Source organism: Thamnophis elegans, chromosome 12 (assembly GCF_009769535.1).
Source record: "Thamnophis elegans isolate rThaEle1 chromosome 12, rThaEle1.pri, whole genome shotgun sequence".
Taxonomy (NCBI): domain Eukaryota; kingdom Metazoa; phylum Chordata; class Lepidosauria; order Squamata; family Colubridae; genus Thamnophis; species Thamnophis elegans.
Window position 1 is genome coordinate 18,974,067 of NC_045552.1, and position 21,210 is coordinate 18,995,276.

Consider the following 21,210-nt stretch of genomic DNA (forward strand, 5'->3'; position numbering starts at 1 on the left):
TTGAACTGGTATAGGTTCTCCTGCTTGAGCAGGGGGCTGGACTAGAAGACCTCCAAGATCCCTTTCTATTCTATTCTATTCTATTCTAATATAGTATATGAATACCATCACAGAATAGAGCAATTACCCCATTAGCCACACAACATAGAAATACTGAACCATCCATACAATCACAAAATCTACAGGAAATCAGGAAAAATAGATTTTTCTTTAAATGCTCTTCTTGTTCCAACTAATTTGCAGGGTGTGTGTATAACCTATCTCTGGGCTGTACAATTCTTCCCCGACCAAAGTGCTACCCACTGCTACCTACCTTCTGCACAGTCTCTGCCAGATCACCACAAAGCCAGATGATGTCTCGGCTGGCTGAATAATCATGCAGGTGGGAGAAGAGATACCTGTAAGAGATGATTTGTAAGCTCCCTGCAAGATTCTGCTGCACAGGCAAACTACAAGAGGCCAGATGGAAGAAGTGGACATGGCTAAAAGTCCTTTCTGTTTGCATGTGTTTTTTTTAAAGCAGGAAGGCTCCTATTCACATGCACTGATTCACTTCACAGGTTAGCCTAAAACAACTATATTTCTAGGGCACTCAAATTCAGAATAAGCACCCTCATATACTAAAAGCAAAGCAATAACCAGCCCTCTTGACTTCAATTCAACTAAACTATGTAAAGGGTACTAAAGGCCAGATGCTAACTTCAATATACAGTATTTTGACAATTTATCAGTGTTTTTCTGCCAGTGCCAGAAAGGTGTTGGTGGAAAGAAAGAAAGAGGGGGGGGGAGAAAGGAAGGAAGGGAAGAGAGAAAGAAAAAGAAAAAAGAAAAAAAGAGGGAGGGAGGGAGGGAGAGAGAGAGAGAGAGAGAAAGAAAAAAGAGAGGAAGGAAGAAAGAGGGAGGGAGAGAGGGAGGAAGGAAGAAAGAAAGAGGGAAGGAAGAAAGAAAGAAGGAGGGGGAGAGGAAGGAAGGAAGGAAGGAAGGAAGAAAGAGGCAGGCAGGCAGGCTTGAACTTGATTAGGTTCACATGAAACCATTTTAATATGATTCTTTTCAGATGTTTTGAAATATGATTGGATGTTAATATTTGCAATCCAACCCATCCAGGAAACCTCAGATTGGGAAAGGTTTTTTCTCATCCGTCCTTTATCTCAGGAGAGGATAACTGCTTTTTTTCTTGAAGAGGATCTACAGAGGCACAGGTCAGTAACGGGTGGGGTTTACAAAAACAAAGGTCAGGACCATAGCTAAAAATTGTCAGAGCCATCTGATCTCTCCTTCTCTGACATCCCACCTCGGGCTTTCAGTTGCATACCTCTCCCACCCACTCGACAAGAGTCCAAAGCAAACTGCACTTTCAAGAAGTGGACTGCGGTTGTTTATTGAGGGCAGCAGGAAATTATGAGCAACCACACACTGCCCTGCCATGTTTTATCAAGATGAGAGCAGCTTTGGATATGCACACCCTTCCCAGGTAAAGGTAAAGGTTCCCCTTGCACATATGTGCTAGTTGTTCCCGATTCTAGGGGGCAGTGCTCAACTCTGTTTCAAAGCCAAAGAGCCAGCGCTGTCCAAAGATGTCTCTGTGGTCATGTAGCCAGCATGATTCAATGCTGAAGGCGCATGGAATGCGGTTACCTTCCCACCAAAGGTGGTCCCTATTTTTCTACTTGCATTTTTTACATGCTTTCGAACTGCTAAATTTGGCAGAAGCTAGGATGAGTAATGGAAGCTCACTCTGTTATGCGGTGCTAGGGATTCGAGCTGCTGACCTTTCTCAGCATCTTAGCCACTGAACCACCTACCCACCCTACACCCTTCCCACAATGGTGGGATTCAAATAATTTAACAACCGGTTCTCTGCCCTAATGATCAGTTGGGTAGGCGTGGCTCGGGGGTCATGTGACCATGTGGGCATGGCCAGCTCAACGTCACTCAGGTCGATGGGTGCTTCACCTTAGCTGTTACAATGTAATAAGGGTTAACCAGAGAGGCAGTTTCTGTAAGCAGGGCAATAAAGATTAGGCTAGAAACAACGTCAGAATGTTTCCTTCCTGTTTTCCTTACAGGATTAGCCCTGTAAAGTGGTTGGGGGGGGATTTCTTCCAACAACTGGTTCTCCCGAATAGGTGAGAACTGGCTGAATCCCACCATTGCCTTCCCAGCCTCTAAGCAAATAGGTGAGTACCTGTTCAGCCATAAAAAGAGGCCTTTAGCAGCACTGATCAGCTCCACCACAGATGCCAGGAGATCCACGCTGGACTTTTCAGTAGCCGCTCCGTGATAAGTGCTCACTTTCCTGCGACTCAGAATGCAGACCTCGATTGTCCGAATGATCCCTTGCAGCTTCTCGGTGAGTGTCCTCAGGTTGGAGGTGGTCAGCTCATAGTTCTACAGAGAGGAGTACACAGGCCCAGATATTGTATAAGGAAAGTAACTTTTCACCTTTTCTCTACCAAAGCTCATCGGTGGTATTCTACTGGTTCAGACCGGTTTGCCCGAATCAGTAGCAGAAATCATGACTGGCCACACCCACCTGCCCCAGCTCTACGGCATCCCATTTAGGCTTCTCTTTTTTTTGCCAAAAGCACATTCACAGAAGGCTGTGTGCATGCACAGAGGTGGGCTCACATTTGCGAACCAGTAGGGAAGGTAAGTGAATACCACCCCTGCCAAAACTATCGGCCGTCCACATTGAGGGTTCACCAGGATTTGTTTTCCGCAGGGACCCACCAAGACACAAAGCTGCTCCACAGCTTCCAGGAGGAGCTCCTGGTGGCCGATGCAGCTCACACCCAGATTCTCCAAATCCCGATAGGATAACCGGAGCAGCCTCTTCCCGGTCAACTCCCATGTCTCCACAGGGTAAGCTTGTAATGCTGGATCCAAACCTAAACAGAGGAGGCAAAGCAAAGCAAGTGATTTCCTGGATTTCATCAAACTGGTCCAAACCTTTTGAGAAGAACCATAGCTTAGATCAGGGGTTTCCAACCTTGGCAACTTTAAGCCTTGTCGGCTTCCACTCCCAGAGTTAGCTCCCAGAGCGAATCTGGCTGAGGAATTCTGGGAGTTGAAGTCCACAAGTCTTAAAGTTGCCAAGGTTGGAGACTCCTGGCTTAGGTCATCACACACCTTGCCTCAAAAAGTGGCCAGCTACAATCCCTGCAGTAACAGGTGGTCCTCAACTTACAACCACAACTGAGCTCCCAAATTGCCATGGCTAAGCAAGACCATTGTTAAGTGAGTTGCATCCCATTTTACAACCTTTTTGCCACAGTTGTTAACTGCAGTTGTTAAGTGAATCATGCAGCTGTTAAGTGAACCATGCAGTTGTTAAGTGAATCATGCAGTTGTTAAGTGAGCATGGCTTTCCCCACTGACTTAGGTTGTCAAAAGATGGCTGGGAAGGTTACAAATGGTGATCGCATGACCCCGGGACAGTTCAACTGTTATAAATATATGCCAGTTGCCAAGTGCCCAAATTTTGATCACATGACTATGGAGATGATGCAGCGGTCGTAAATGTGAAAACTGGTCCTCAGTCACTTTTTTCAGTGCCTTTGTAACTTGAAATGGCCACTAATCAAATAATGTAAGCTGAGGACTATCTGTTCAATTTCCTCCTTTCTCTTTAAATGTCACTTCTCAGTTTGAAAATTGCTTGGGGTTGTTTTAAGACCATCATTGCTTCTACTTGCCCCACCAAATCTAGCAGAGAGGACCTGATAGGAATGACAGCAATCAGGCTGAGAATAGGAATAGGAATATTGGCCAAGTGTGACAGGACACACAAGGAATTTATCTCCGGTGCATAAGCTGTGAGTATACACTTAAGCAACAAAGTGATAGATTATAGATCATAAATCATAGTCGCAATCATTAATCGTATGATACAAACAGCAAGTGATAAATCATAAGATACCAATAGGAGAAGATAGTAGGAAAGATGAGAAAAGATGAGAAGGATAATAGCAATATAGTCTACAACATAGAATAAGGAGAATTTTTCTGACAGTGAGAACAATCACCGATGGAACAGAAGTTGCCTTTGGAAGTTGTGGGAGCTTCATCACTGGAAGCTTTCAAGAAAAGATTGGACTGCCATTTGTCAGAAATGGTGTAGGGTCTCCTACTTGGACGTGGGGTTGGACTACATGACCTACAAGGTCCCTTCTAACTTTCTTTGGCCACAACCATCATTTGTCATTTCTATGTTAGAAAATGTTCAATAGACTACTCAGAAATGTTCACAGGGTGCATGGTCAAAAAAGTCAAGGTAATGGCCATGATGTTGCATTTGAAGCTCCTCTGTTATGTGCCCATAAAAACTTTGATTGCCCTTTCAAGGTGGCTATTTTGACTTTTTTTCACCATACCCTACAGACACTGCCATCACTTGAAAGACAATTTGCAAGCCCCTGAGCCAAACTCTAACAGCTGCATGAAGGCCTGATTCACTGCTGGGCATCAAGATCTTATAGATCAGGGTTTCCCAAAATTGGTGGCTTTAAGACCTTTGCTGGCTGGGGAGTTCTGGGAGTTGAAGTCCACAGGCCTTAAACTTGCCAGACTGCATTAGACTGATGGACGGAATGAGAACAACTTTTTTTCAGCGATAGTTTCATTCTATCATTAGCCAAGGCAGAGAGATAGTTTTACATCATTGTTTCTGCCCTATTTGAATGCACTTGATGATTTAGATTGCTGGTTTAATAAGATTTGCAGTTTTAAATTAGCTGAGTTTGTGCTTGAGCCATGGGGAGGGTGGGGCAGAACAAGCTTTTTTTCCTTGAGACAGCAAAGAATGACTGGCAATAAATAACAGTATACTGAGGATAATAGAATGTGGCAGATGACATATAAAAGCCACCTAAGCATGGTGCTAAATGCATATACACGCACATACTACATATACATACCCCTAGGTGTTATGTTTATATATCCTTCCTCTGAACGCTCAAGGGACTTTTATTTGATCTTCCCAACAATGTGGTGTAGGTTGTGAGGTGCCAAGCGCAGAGTGAATCTTAGCCTCCTCAGTCCTAATTCAATATTGTAAAGGCATGGGATGGGATGGGGTGAGGTGGATATAATATCTTGGTACTCATAAGGATATTGAAGAGAGCAAGCATCACCAATCCACCAGCCCATTCAGAGCTGCCCATGTTCTTTTAAATCTAATCTAATTCTCTTGCAGATTTAAAGTTTAGAGAGGGAGAAAGATATGTATGTATGTATGTATGTATGTATGTATGTATGTATGTATGTAGGTAGGTAGGTAGGTAGGTAGGTAGGTAGGTAGGTAGGTAGGTTAGGTAGGTAGGTAGGTAGGTAGGTAGGTAGGTAGGTAGGTAGGTAGGTAGATAGATAGATAGATAGATAGATAGATAGATAGATAGATAGATAGATAGATAGATAGATAGATAGAGAGAGACAGAGAGAGAGAGAAAGAGGGGGAGAGAGAAAGAGAGAGAGAGACAAAGAGAGAAAGGGAGAGAGAGATACGGAGAGAGACAAAGAGAAAGAGATACAGAGAGACAGAAACACACACACACAGAGAGAGAGAGAGAGAGAGAGAATGAGAAAGAGAGAGATACAGAGAGGGGGGGAGAGGAAGAAAGAGAGAGAAAGCTACAGAGAGGGAGGGAGAGTGATAAACACACAGAGAGAGGGGGCGAGAGGGAGAGGGAGAGAAGTGCTGTGTTTTAGGAGTTGAAAAGAAACAAGGAACAAGGTGGGGTGGGGGTTTGTCACCCTCAAATATGTAAAGCTCCTCTTCCCAAGCCCACATCGCATCAATACCTGAAACGATCAACTACATCTGGACACTAACTAGCCTCCCTTCCCGAACCCAGCTGGGCAGGACCAACCTTGCCCTCCGCAGGAATGCAGGGGGCACCTGACTCCGGTTGCTATCCCGTCCCTGGCAGGTGGGTTCCTCTCACCTGGGGCCGCAAGGGGGTTAGGCACAGAAGGGTCGGAGCGAGTCTCATTGAAGCCCACCTTTTGGGGGGGGAGCCCTAATCCATCCACCCACCCCGGAAAGCCCGGCAGGTCCTGCCGCCGCCGCTGCCGCCGCCGCCCCCTACCTCGGATCCAAGCCAGCACTGTCTGGGAAGTCCAGCGAGAGACAGGCTCCATACTCGGGCCCCGGGCTCGGGCCCTCCCTTCTGTTCCGGCTAGAGGCTTCCGCGTTGGGAGAATCGGGGCGAGCGCCCGAGACGAACCTGCCCGTTCCAACAGGTAGTCGTCAGACGGCTGGCTGGTTGGCCCAACCTTCTGTCAATTACGGGAAACACCCGCCCACTTGTCTCTCTTGCAAGAGATGGGAGTAGTTGTTTTTTTTATAAAAAAAGCTGGACTTGAAATTATTTCGTTTTGGGGGGGGGGGAGGCTTGCCCTCTTTATATGAAGCCCCCTCCCTTCGCCAACACTCAAATGCGCATAATTTCAGGCGACAGTGATGCTCCTGCCCTGTTTTCAAAACAGCCCAACAAACAAACGCTCACATACACCTCTGCACGCACCTTGCTGGACTTTTCGGGACGGGGGGAGCCAGATGCTCAACTTAAAGCTGAGGCTGCCTTAAATGATTAGGCAACCACGGCGGTGATCTTAAGCGCCCTTCGAGAGGGAGAGAAATTCCGCAATAATCAAAACCACTTTCCACTACATTTTCCCAGGAGTTGAGCTTTTAGTAAACCTGGGCTAGTTCTGCAGCCAGAAGGGGTAGAATTAGCCTGCTTATATTTTCCTTTCCAAAAAATTCTTTTTTTATGTATTTTTTTATTTATTTTTTAAATATGAACATTCCATCTTCCTTTAAACATCGTGTCCTCTGAGTACAAATATCTCTGTGCAATAACCATCACAATTTACAACATCATTCACATTAGTATTAATTTTGTAATCTTAGAATTATGGTATATGAAACAGTTGAACATAGTAAAATCTTTTCATTTTTCATTCTTAACTTATCTTCTAATAAAATGCATTAACTATATTTAATATAATAATCCTTATCATAATATTAACAATTAGCATATTATTTATGTCTTTATCTTAACATATTTTCTATTCTTCTTTAATATCCTTTTATTTCCAACTTCCATTTTTATTCTCTAACCATTGATAAAATGACTCCCATACCATATAATATTCAGTTTGTTCTTTCTCCTTAATTGCCAGCATTAATCTGTTCATTTCTGCACATTCTAATATTTTCCTAATCACCTTCTTGTCAGTAGGGATCTCTTCACTTTTTCAGTGTTGTGAAAATACAATTCTAGCTGTGGTTAATATATGAATAATTAAATATGTGTTCTCTTTACGATAAGTTTCAGGTAAAATCCCCAACAGGAATATTTCTGGTTTTAAATCAATGTGTTGTTTTATCATCTTTTCCAGCCATGGATGTATTTTTGTCCAATATTTTTTTGCTTCTACACATGCCCCCACATATGATAATAAGACCCAGGTATCTGGTGGCACTTCCAACATTTAGCTGACTTATCTTTAAACATCTTTGCCAACCTCGCTGGTGCAAGATGCCTTCTATAAAACATCTTATACAAATTTTATTTATATGCAATTGACATCGTTCATTTATAATTCCTATCCTACAGTCTCAGCCTTTTGTCTAGTTCGATTGTGTGACCATTTTCCCCCCATGCTATCAGTCTCCTTTACTTGTTTTGTCTTCCAATTTTATACCCAGTAGGTAACTGTACAGTTTCTTTATCAATCTTTCTTCTGTTCCTGTTAGTATCTTATCTAATTCGATTAATTCTTTATAAAAAACCATATGATTTGACATCTTTCTCTAGAGTAGAATATCTGGAATGTATCTGCACTTGTGAATACCATGCCATATCGATCCCTTGTTCATGTAGTTCTTGTTTGGTTTTGAGTTCCCCCTTTTCATTCAATAAATCTTTTAAAAGAAAGACTAGGGGAGACATGATAGCAGTGTTCCAAGATCTCAGGGGCTGCCACAAAGAAGAGGGAATCAAACTATTCTCCAGGGCAACTGAGTGTAGAACAAGAAGCAATGGGTGGAAACTCATCAAGGAGAGAAGCAACTTAGAACTGAGGAGAAATTTCCTGACAGTTAGAACAATTAATCAGTGGAACAGCTTGCCTCCAGAAGTTGTGAATGCCCCAACACTGGAAGTCTTTAAGACAAAGTTGGATAGCCATTTGTCTGAAACGGTATAGAGTTTCCTGCCTAGGCAGGGGGTTGGACTAGAAGACCTCCAAGGTCCCTTCCAACTCTGCTATTGTATTGTATTATTGTATTATATCTAACAATATTTCCCATCTTGATAACATTTGGGTGAATCAGTGCTTCCATTGTTGAAAGCCAAACGGGTATCCTCAAATAATGTGCTCTTTAATTTTTTCTTATACTAACATTAATGCATTTCTTATATAATGTCTTTGAAAGTAACCATGTACCTTATTTTTTCCCATACCACAAGAAGGCATGCCAACCTAATTGCAGGTCATGTCCTTCCAAAGTCAGCAGTCTTGTGTGTCTTAATAAAACCCTTTCTTTCATCCATGTTAATACTGCGGCCTGATAATACAACCCCCCCCCCCAAATCATACATACATACAGAGAGGATTATACAAATTGTAAATAATTATGTGTGTAAATGTAAATATGCACATGTTTCTATAATTCCAAAAATCCAATTACGTGCATCCTGTTGCAAAATGTGGTCTAAATGCTAAAACAGATTTGATGCAGTATAAAAAGGAAACTCCTTTCCTCAATCCATCAATCACTCCCAAACTTCAGGAGGAAACAATAACCCAGATGATTCCAGCTGGTCAGTCCCTTCCAGGTAGGCCAGGTGAGGAAACTGGCTCTCCAAAGTTTGACTAGCAGTATAATAGGCTATACAGTAACAGAATCTTGAAAGCCTGACTGTGTTTTTCCTTCTCTCTCTCTAATCTCCTGGAGAATGCAGGTGGAGCCAATCTGAGTTCCTTCCTAGGGTTTGATTTGTTTCCCAGGATTAGAACATGTTTTGATACGTGTTGGTGCAACCACCTGTGTTTAATTTCTCCAAGGTCATCTGTGGCTCTCTGCACATCTGCTGACGGTCCTCATTCCTCCTCTGTGATTGGGATGCAAAAATTGAGACAAACAAAAAGAGCCAAATTGGTATAAAATAGTGGTTTAAGGCAGCGGTCACCGTGATGTGAGTGACATCAAATTGGCCACGCCCACCCAGTCACATGACCACCTAGCCAGTGGTGGGTTTCAATGTATTTTACTACCGGGTTACTCTCCACACTTGTGAGCATGCGTCTCCTACCACTGTCACTACCGGTTCACCCAGGGGTGGGTTTCAACCGGTTCGCGGCGGTCCCCACGAACCGGTTGGTCGGCGAACCCGGAAGTAAGTAACTTCCGGGAACGGCAAAGGGCCCACCCGCCCGCCCACGCTCCTTACTGGTCTTTGAAGGCTTCTGCGCTTCCACGCAGGCGCATGGCACATACAGCGCCTGCGCGATTCTCCGTGAGCAGCTGGATGGCACATACAGCGCCTGCCGAGTCTCCACGAGCAGCTGGAGCATCGCGCAGGGGCTAAGACGCATGCGTGAACTGCGCGTGTGCATGAGGACACTGCCGGCCCCGTTCCAACCGAACCGGTTGGAACGGGATTAGCAACCCACCCCTGGGTTCACCCAATCTGTGGCGAACTGACAGAAACCCACCTCTGCACCTAGCCACACCCACCCAGGCTGAGCAAGGGTCTGAGCAAGGGGTTGGACAAGAAGACCTCCAAGGACCCTTCCAACTCTGTTATTCTATTTATTCTATAAATTATGATCCCCCATTGTGGTCATAAGCTGAGGATTACCTGTACAACCTCCAAGTCAAAAGGAAAGTATGAATAGGGTTAGCAAATATTGTTCCAGACAACAAACAAGAATGCTGCATTCCACAGCACTCACATCGCAGTGCAGAGATTACAGTACTCAATGATGATGCCTCATTGTCCAGGCAGAACAATGTTGGGGTTTTAGTCACTCTCGTGGAAACTCGTGAGTCTGATAGGAGGAGATCCTGTGCAACTCCCTTCTCAAAGCTGCAGGCACGCACATGTTAATATGTTTAAGAGAAAGATATTTCCACACCATCAATAGCCGAAGCCAATATAAATATTTATAGTCCTGTCGGGAGTACAGCTTTCAGAATGACTGACCCAGTGTTGGCTCCGTGACATATTCATGAAAAACAGAGTATTGTGCATGGGAAATGCTGATGTGAACGGTTTTTTTAAACTTTTATTTTATTTATTTATTTTCATCAAGCATCAATTAGATAACGGATATAAGTATAGACATGAGTATGAATACATGAAATGAATACAAATACAAGGGAATATTAGGACAGGGAAGGCAGGGGACCCTGGTGCGCTTATGCACGCCCCTTAAAGACTTTTTAGGAATGGAGTGAGGTCGGCAGTAGACGGTCTAAGGTGAAAGTTTTGGGGGTTTGGGGAAGAAACCACAGTGTCAGGTAGAGCATTCCAGTCACTGACAAATCTCTTACTGAAGTCATATTTTCTGCAGTCAAGTTTGGAGCAGTTTACCTTGAGTTTGTATCTATTGTTTGCTCGTGTGTTGTTGTGGTTGAAGCTGAAGTAGTCATTGACAGGTAGAACATTGTAGCAGATAATTTTATGCACTACACTGAGATCGGATTGAAGACAGCGAAGTTCTAAGCTGTCTAAGCCCAAAATTTCAAGTGTGGGGGCATAAGGTGTTCTGTTGTGAATATAACATTGTTGTTGTGTTAACCACCACAAGAGGGAAACAGAAAAAGCAGAAAAGAATGCCATACCTAACCCATGCATCATCATCTCTGCTGGGGCACGGATCTGTCACTGCGTAATGGTAGAATAACAAGAGGCCCTTAAGAGCCACTCCAGGAGTTGTGTGCCTATCAGTTTAGAAACGAATCAAGGATAGTCAAAAAGAAAAGCTGAAAATCTTTGTGCACATTTCAAAAGCACAGACGTTGATACAGGTGGCCCTCAACTTAACACCCCAATTCAACCCAAAATGTATATTGCTAAGTGAAAAATTTGTTAAATGAATTTTGCCCCCTTTTATGACTTTTCTTGCCACATTTGTTAAGTGAATCCCTGCCGCTGTTAAATTAGCAACACAATTATTCAGTGAATATGATTCCCCCATCGACTTTGCTTGTCAAAAGATTGCAAAAAGTGTTCCCATGATCCCGGGACACAGCAACCATCATAAAGATGAGTCAGGTTGTCAAGCATCCAAATATAAACCACAAGGCTGCAATGGTCATAAGTGTGAAAAATGGTCATAAGTCACTTTTTTCAGTGCTGTTGTAACTTGGAGCAGTCACTAAGCGAACTGTTGTAAGTCGAGGATAACCTGTAATGCAAAGAAAGATAGGGAAGCCGAATGCAGAAGAAGCTTCCATAGCTGAAGAATTCTATAGCCATAAATACCTGGAATTTCTAATTCAGCTTCTTCCTCAGATAGAGTCCTTCAGAGTAAATTTAGACCCCAAGGACAAGACATTCTGACTTTCCTGACAGTTTTTAACTTTGGATTCATATGGTTGTTATTAGTTGTGAAGTTGTGTCTGACCCATCGCAACCCCATGGACAACATTCCTCCAGGCTTTCCTGTCCTCTACCATCCTCTGGAGTCCATTTAAGTTCACGCCGGCTGCTTCGGTGACTCCATCCAGCCACCTCATTCTCTGTCGTCCCATTCTTTTTTTGCCCTCAATCGTTCCCAGCATGAGGCTCTTCTCCAGGGAGTCCTTCCTTCTAATTAGGTGGCCAAAGTATTTGAGTTTCCTCTTCAGGATCTGGCCTTCTAAAGAGCAGTCAGGGTTGATCTCCTCTAGGACTGACCGGTTTGATCACTTTGCATTCTAAGGGAGTCGCAGGAGTCTTCTCCAGCACCAGAGTTCAAAGGCCTCCATTCTTTGGCACTCAGCCTTTCTTATGGTCCAACTTTCACAGCCATACATTGCAACATTTAATGATGTTGTTGCATTAATTCATGTCTGAGGATTATGCCCAACATTGAACCCTGAAGAAACCAAAGAGGCTTTGAATACTATATAAGCCACTAAAAACAAATTAATAAAAAATAATTGAGCTTTGTCGTTTTAATTATTTAACTGACTTAGATGGGCGGGGTTGAGAAAGATACCATTGCGTGCTCTCTCCTGCATACCTTGATCAGACTAGGCTGCCTTCACGCTTGGGGGTGTAATTCTCTCTGTGTAATTTCAAATTACACCAATTTACTACAGGCATATTTTTACAATGCCAAGAATTTTGAGCCCAAGCTCAGCTTACAAAGTGCACCACAGCAAGCACCAACAACTTGGAGAGTCACAAAATTTGGAAAGGAATATTCTGAGAAAGTGATTGTTTTGGACCAAAATGTTCTGACCCAGGCAATAAAAAAAAGTTAATAACATCTCTACATTGATCTTAGCTTCTTCTTGCTAAGCTAACTTTGAACAATTTAAATCATTCCTGATCTTAAGCATAGGCTATCTGGAATTTCTTAGTCCCGTATTTGTTTTGTATATAGTCAATCCATTTTTTCCAGTCTCGTTTATATCTCTCATTTGAGTGATCTTTAAGATATGCCGATATTTTAGCCATCTCGGCTAAATTTGTAACTTTCAATGTCCATTCTTGAGTTGTAGGCAGGTCTTCCTTCTTCCAGTATTGCGCCACCAACAGTCTTGCTGCCGTTATTAAGTGCAGAATCAAGTTAGTCTCTACCGCTGTAAAGTCAGTGCATATACCTAGCAAAAATAACTGAGGAGTAAACTTTATCCTTCTTTTAAAGATATTTTGCATAATCCACCATATTTTTATCCAAAATGCCTTAACCTTTTGGCAAGTCCACCATATATGAAAATATGTAGCATCGAGAGAACCACATCTCCAACATTTGGGTTGTAAATTCGGATACATAGAAGCCAGCTTTTTAGGATCTAAATGCCATCTATAGAACATCTTATAAAAATTTTCTCTCAGGTTTTGAGCTTGTATAAATTTCACGTTTCTTACCCAAATTCTTTCCCATGTATCCAACATTATGGGTTCTTCAATATTTTGAGCCCATTTTACCATACAATCTTTAACTAGTTCTGTTTCCGAATCCATCTGTATTAATACATTATATATCCTCTTTATATGCATTAAACTTTGGTCTCTTATTTGTTTAAATAGATTATGAAGATAATATGGATGACTGCTGGTCATTTTATGCATCTAATACAGGTAGTCCTTGACTTACGACCACAATTGGGATTGGAACTTTCATCATTCAGTGATGCAGTTGTTAAGGGAGTCATCATGCGATAGATACCCAATTTGGGTACATCAATATCTCTTGCAGAGGATAAGATTTTTAGTCTTTTGTATTAAATACATTAGATATTTGTATTTCATTTTGGGAACCTGCACACATCATTCACAATAGCAATATCACTTAGACTTATATACCGCTTCACAGTGCTTTACAGCCCTCTCTAAGCGGTTTACAGAGTCAGCATATCACGCCCAACAATATGGGTCCTCATTTTACCCACTTCGGAAGGATGGATCATGGAAGGCTGGATAAGGAAGATAGGTTAACTTGGTTAAATAAATAGTATGATTATTACTATTATTAGTATTAATATCATGGATATTAATGCAATGAATATTGTTGTAAACACTTTATTATTTCCTAAAATGATTTGTACCCAGTCAACACACTGTTCAATTGAAATTGGAATTTTTGTATGTTAAAAAATAAAATGAAAAGTTTTTACAAAAAAAAATCCAATACCTATACCAAGACTTCTGTATAAACATATGCATGATCACTATAAAATTCATTTTAAAAAGAGAGATGATAGTACAATTTGTGACCTTCCCAGGTGGCTTCTGACAAGCAAAGTCAAAGGGAGAAACTGGATTGAGTTATTGTGTGACTTACTGAACAACTCTAGGGATTTGTTTCACAACTCTGGCAGAAAAGGTGGTCAAATTGGGCTTGACTCATTTCACAATCATCTTGCTTAGCAACAAAACAACTAATCAGTGGAACAACTTGCCTCCAGAAGTTGTGAATGCTCCAACACTGGAATTTTTAAAGAAGAGATTGGACAATCATTTGTCTAAAATGGTATAGACCTGGGCAGGGGGTTGGACTAGAAGACCTCCAAGATCCCTTCCAACTATGTTATCCTATCCTACCCTAACCCTAACCTTAACCCTAACCCTAACCCTAACCCTAACCCTAACCCTAACCCTAACCCTAACCCTAACCCTAACCCTAACCCTAACCCTAACCCTAACCCTAACCCTAACCCTAACCCTAACCCTATCCTATCCTATCCTATCCTATCCTATCCTATCCTATCCTATCCTATTAACTTTGAGCCTGTGAAAGCAGAACTGCCAAACTGCTGGCAGTCATCAGTCAGCAGAAGTAGCCTGCAGTATTGCATTGTAACCACTGTGCCACCACGACTCATTAGCGATGGGGGACAGATGTGGATTAATGTGTTGGTGATGTTACCTAGTCAGGTAATGACATATCTTCAAGTCAACAACCAAGCTTGGAGAGCCCCAAGGATACCACCATTCAACTATGACCTACAGAGTTTCTCTCATATTTGAACATGTATCTGCAGATGATCCATTGCCAAAGTCTGATTTATGCTGTGGTCAAAAGCATCCAATGAGAATGTTGTGGTTCAAATGAAGAAGAAAAAAGAAGGAACCGCTGCCTTTTAACTTTTGAAGATTGTTAAATGAGAAATGGAAAGAAAAGAGGAGGGAGATATGATGGAGGGATAAATAATGCATGATAATGGAAAACATGGATGGAAAAAGGCTTTCTCCATTTCACATGAAACCAATGAAGCTGAACAGTGAGAAGGTCAGGGCAGAAAAATAGAAAATTTCTGTACATAATTAAACTTGGTAATTCAGTGATATAAGATAGCCTGATCTCAGTTTGGATGGCTTTTAATGAAAGTTAGACAAGAGAATAAAAAATATATAGAGGATAAAAAATAAAACGGGGTAAAGGCTAGTGGAAAATAAACCCAGAGAAAGAGAAATGCTTTTAAAGAAAGCTTTAAAATACTTTATTAGTACTGATAGAGAGGCTAAAATATAGAGAGAGGAAGGAGAGAGGGTGGGAGGGACGGTGGGAGGAAGGAAGGAAGATTGTAAACGTTTCTTAAAAATATGGAATTATTTAAAAACAAGAATAAGTCCACTGACCTCACCATTAGCTTTACTGATAAATTCTTTTTATTTCATGGATAAATACAGCAAGAAAAATCAAATTACTTATGTCAGTATGGTATATAAGAGTCAGAAAATAGATTAAACACATAGCAAGGACTGCTTAGTTAAAGTAGGAATTTACCACGATGTACAATATTTATAAATTGCTCAAGAATAAAATGTGATATCAAGAAAAGAGGGATTTTGGAAGGATGACAAAATTCGAAATACTCTTACAAAAGGTTTTTTATTACGAGGGATTACACATATATGTAAATTGTTATTATAAGTATAATCTTTATTGTCATTGTACTTAAATACAACTAAATTGGTTTGAAATATTGAATATTGAAATAGCACATGAAGATGGAATAAATTAAAAGTTACTGGTATATGATGAAGTCGATGCAAAACAAACAAGTAATCAGAGCACAACAATGGAAAATACTATGGAAAAGGTTAATAAAACATACTCCGTTACAATTTAAAGGAAAAATGGTATAAAATGTGTTCTAGAAAATAACCCCATCGATAATTGCCAAGATAGGCAAATCATATTACAATAAAAGTTGGAAATGCTACAACAAAAAAGGAACACTTTATCATAAGTGGTGGACATGTAAAAGAAACTCAAAAGTACAGGAAAAATACATTATTCAGAAAATTTCAAAAATAAAATTTGAACTGAACCTATAAAGATTTTATTAGCTATGATTTCAGAACATGAAAAATGGAAAACATCCCAATTTGAGGAGTCCTTGATGTTCTCTGAGCTTGCTTGTTTTCTTGCAGATGTTTCATTATCCTAACTAGGTAACACCATCAATTCTAGTTATCTAGTTAGGGTAATGAAACATCTGCAAGAAAACAAGCAAACTCAGAAAACACCAAGGACCCTTCATTTCAACCCTGAGCTACAAATTCTTCTTTAATGGTACATCCCAATTTACCCAGATATATGCTGACAGCTGCAAGAACAAATTTGACACAACAATGGAAAAGATGAATTTTACAGACAATACAAAATTGGGAGACCCAAAGGGGAGAAAATTGCAGCAATGGTTAAACTAGTATTCTGTAATAAAAATCTAGCCAAATTTAAGCACGAATTAGGCATCCTTATATACTACACCTCACACAGCAAGGTAACTTTAGATATTTGGAATTTGGTTTGTAGAGGAAAAAATGAGACAAAAGAATAACAGATGAAATCACTTAAAAACAGAGATTTGAAGAGCCAGTTTGATCTCGTGGTAAAGACACCAGACTAGAAAGCAAGCGACCGTGAGTTCTAGTCCCTCCTTAGACATGAAAGCTGGCTCGGTGACTTTGGACCAGTCGCTCTCTGTCACCCCAACTCACTGCATGGAGTTGCTGTTGTGGAGTAAACAGGAGGAGGAGGAAGGAGTACTAGGTAAGATTGCCACTTTGGGTTATTTATAAAAATAATAAAGATGGGATGTAAACAAATAAATAACAGATACCAGCAATAACCTTCAGTGTAGAGTACAAATATTTAAGTTGCGGTTAGCTGTGAAAACAAACGAAGAATACATTGCTAAAAAGTTTTTCCATAATGCCTTATCAAGTAAAGGAAAAAATAAAGCATCATGGAAAAACTTTTTAGCAATGTATTCTCCATTTGTTTTCACAACTAACCACAACTTAAATATTTTTTTAATTGTTGTTTTAATTTTTATTTTGATGCAACATTCTTTAAAAATTGTTAAAAGCTTAATAAAAGAAAAGAAATGCACTGCTATAAGGGAAAGGACCAAAAATTGATGTAAAATAACTAGGGGATGATCTGCCTAGGATTATACCTCATACTTATGCCTGTTTTGTAAAATAAATCACAGTTAGCATAGTATATAAGCGTTATTGTTTGATTACCACAAGGGTTGCATTGGGGTTTTGTTGGCCAAACCCGATCAAATTATGCCCCAGTTTCCTGTGAGAGTGTACTCCAGATATATTGCGTGAAATCTGAGTCTAAGCTACTCCAGGTAGCAAGTAGAAAACCCTTGGAAGCAGAGTTGGAAAAATGTTCTTCTACAAAACAGAAGCTGAATCAACTTCTTTCCCTGAATCATTCTGAAATTATTGCTTGTTTTTGAAAAGCGATTGACAATGTTTTCCAAATACTTTTTCCATGGTATTTTTTTTTATAAAAAGAGCTGCATCTTTTCCTATAATTAATCTTTGCATATCTTACCTAGAGTTGCCTATCTAGAAATTATCATTTAATCAAAGTACTTTACTGCTCACCATGGTAGACCTTCAAATGAACATCAGCAGCTGAATTTTAGTTATTGGGCTTCAGTTCCCACCTTACCCAATCATTGACCTGGTTGGTTGGGTTGATGGAATCATCATCATCATCATCATCACGCATATTTATTGTGGACTTGGAGTGAAAGAATCTTCCAGGGATGGATTGTCCTCTGTGATCTAGAACACCTGGTACTCCATGAAGGTTTGTTTCACAACATCACAGTGGAAGCTGGTTCTCAGAGGTTCTCATGATGTACATTGCTTCCAAATTTTGCTTCCCCAATAAAAGCCCAGGAAAAAAAATTCTCTTGATGCGTGGATCGCGTGCGGTCAGCGGAGCAGGGAGTGCTGATTCCTTGTGACAGCTGCTGCTAAGGCAAGCAGTGGCAGGCTCATCATTGGGCAGGAAAGGAGGAGGGCAAAATGAAAAAAAAAAATCTCTTGCACACAGCCGACCAGTGTTATTGCTGGGAGATGATACGCAAGGACCAGGATCTTGAACCCCCTAAGCGGTATGTGCATTTACATCCATTGTCTTAGCATCGGAGGAAGACATGAAGAGAGAGAAGATAGCAGGTTGGAGAACGCTGAAGTTGGTTGAAAATGCTAGGGAACCAGGGAACGTGTTCCATCAGAGAAAGTGATGGCGGCATTTCACATACCATACATTTCAGGGAGTTGCCCTGTTGTAAACAAGGATGAGTCTGAGATGCTCATTAAATTAATGAGTAACTCAAACAACAACCCCATGCAATTAGCGCCACGTCTTTTGCCAGAAGAACTTTGGGGTCCCAAGAACAGTGGTCTACAGTCAAGTCCTGCAGACCATTTCGCTGCCAGATATCAAAGGAAGTTCACTGTGGTTCCTTTCCTCCTGTTGTATCCTAAGCTTTTCCCTTTCCTTCTACAGCTTGATTCTCGCCACAAGAAGAGAGTTAAAACCCAGAAGAAGATAGTTAGGAAGGGGAGTTCTCTCCCTCTCTCTTTTCTTCTGCTATGATCTTCCGCCTCCGACGTCTGACCCCAGGATACTTCCGACTGTTGCAGGTAAGCAGAATTTCCTCCTGTGTTAGAGATCAGAGTGACAGAAGGACAGACAGGCAGATAGGAATGATCTTGCTGGAAAGTCCTGAATAATGTATTCAGTATCAGAAGCTGCAGATCAAAGGGATCTTAGTAATCCAGGAAAGACAACAAAGAGAGAAAAAAGTAGCAGGTTTCCCTCTTTTTCTTGCATTCAGGCTGTGAGGGCAAGACCCTAAGGTAGCCCTAAACATTCATGAAAAAGAAGAAAGCCTTCAAACGTATGGAAAGATCAAGGTTTGCAGCAGGGCATACTGATTAAGTCCTCACTTAGAAAGAAACTATCTTCAAGTATGGCTATGGGGAAAGATGGGGAAGAAAGCAATTATGATTTAGTAGTGAAGGAAGGTTAACATCTGAAAGTGGAATGAAAATCTTATGAAAAGAGGGGCACGTTGGAATCCCTGGAACTCAAAACAGGGACTTCTCTGCACTGTAATATTTTGTTATGGACTCTGCCAATATGTGTTGTTTTATGGGAAAAAAACCACTTTGCTATTAGATAGAATTCTCTATTTATCGGTAAATCAAATCTAAGTCCAGTTTGAAGATAAGCAGAGCAAAGGATCAGACACAACTCTCCAGACATATCAGTGTCTGGGTGAGGATTGAACAGGGATACAAGCCGCCACGTTCGTGTCTTTTGACTAGGAAGTATAACATGTTTCTGTTTCAGTTACTGTATTTCAGTCATTTTTGCATGGGCCTGTCTGGGTGTCCTCTTTCGAGATGATGCCTACAAACGTGTGGTTTAAAAAAAATATCAAATGATGGCCACAACTATGAGATCAAAGTTCATTGTGTCTTTTATAGGAATCATCACACTGTGGTGGCTGACTGACATCTTGATTTTGTGGGCTATACCCTGCCAATATCCCTCAAAGTTGAGGTGGTCAATTTATGATACTCTTGTTATTTATTTGTGACGAGATACTCTTCTGTTGTGTTGGATTACATCCAGGTCTGGAATGGCCAAGAAGCACACACATATATAACTCTAATTAGAGTTATATGGGCTAGTTTTGCTGAAAACCAGAAGTAAATGCTAGTTTTTGGTAAAAACATAAAATGTGATCTCCTGAGCATAGGCTGCTGCAAACAGCTGTAAATGTCTGCCAGTTACCAAACACCCAAAATGCTGTCATGTGACCTCCGGTGGGGGAAACAGACTTCAGAACTGAGTAATAAACTCCCCGGTGGAGATCTGTGGTAACTTTAAATAGTCATTAAGCAAACCATCTGCCTTCCATTGAGGACCTGTACACTGCACGAGTCAAAAAGAGGGCTGTGAAAATATCTACAGACCCCTCACATCCTGGACATAAATTGTTTCAACTTCTGCCCTCAAAATTACACTATAGGGCACTGCACACCAGAACAACTAGACACAAGGACAGTTTTTCCCCGAACGCCATCCCTCTGCTAAACAAATAATTCCCAAAACACTTTCAAATAATTTACTAAGACTGTATTGCTATTATTCTTCTTTTCCTTCCTAGTATTTATCTCTTCCCACTTATGACTATAACCATGTCGCTTGTATCTTTCAATTTATATTGTTTTATGTGTTTACTAGTACAATTTGATAGCTTATTAGTAACCTTGACTCACTTAGTGTTGTATCTTTTTATTCTTGATGAATGTATTTTATTCTCCTTATGTACACTGAGAGCCTATGCACCAAAGACAAATTCCTTGTGTGTCCAATCACACTTGGCCAATAAAGAATTCTATTCTATCGTAAGTTGCCCTGCACAGGAGAATGGAGCTGGAAAGCAGGTTAGTGGGGGGGGGATGGGGATTTTGCAGTAACCTTCCCCAGGAGTGAGGAGTGAATGGGGATATTGCAGTATCCCCTGCCATGCCCACAAAGTCACACTCATCAAGCCATGCCACGCCCACCAAGCCACACCCACAGAACTGGTAGTAAAAACAATTTGAATCCCACCACTGCCGTAAACGATAATATAAGCAAGAAGTGGGTCCCTGCACACGCTTGGATCCAGTTCTTTTGGACCTTCTGAAAGGCTACCAGAGTCGGGGCCATCCAGATTGCTAGAGGGAGAATGTTCCATAAAGGTATGTCATGGGAGAAAAGCTATGGGCATCCTGCTAATCCTTGCAGAAGGGAGTCCATGGACAATGCAAACCCGAGTGGGTTTTCTTCTGAGCAGGTTCCCCTGAGTACAGTAAAACCTCTTTCCCTACTAGGGAGGAGGCAAAACTCGCTTGTTTGCATTTTAATGCAAAGGTTCTAAAATCATAATTGCTAAAGCTTTAGGCAATTTGGAAGGCAATTATTCCAATTATTATTATTATTATTGGTGTAATGGTTTAAGGCACCAGGTTAGAACCTGGGAGACCATGAGTTCTACTCCTGCCGTAGGCACAAAGCCAGTTGCATCACCTTGAGCCAGTTCCTTAGACCTCAGAAGGTGGCAATGGTCTTCTTGGCAATGGTCATCATCATCAAAAAGGCAATGGTCATTAAAAAAGCCCAACAAAGAATGTTTTTTCTGCACCAACTCAGGAA

At 41.2% G+C, this 21,210-nt stretch overlaps 1 protein-coding gene across 2 annotated transcripts in view; it reads right to left on the reverse strand.

Annotated features, from left to right (window-relative positions):
- The window catches only part of CNKSR1 (connector enhancer of kinase suppressor of Ras 1), a 37,958-nt gene extending 31,712 nt beyond the window's left edge, over positions 1–6,246 (reverse strand). For both annotated transcript variants that reach the window (XM_032227576.1, XM_032227575.1), the window contains exons 1-4: positions 6,090–6,246; positions 2,734–2,891; positions 2,189–2,391; positions 314–398 (exon numbers count right to left, since the gene is read on the reverse strand). In XM_032227576.1, the coding sequence (XP_032083467.1) occupies positions 314–398; positions 2,189–2,391; positions 2,734–2,891; positions 6,090–6,141 (498 nt within the window). In that variant the 5' untranslated portion in view covers positions 6,142–6,246. The remainder of the gene's footprint in view (positions 1–313; positions 399–2,188; positions 2,392–2,733; positions 2,892–6,089) is intronic.
- Positions 6,247–21,210: the final 14,964 nt, after the last annotated feature.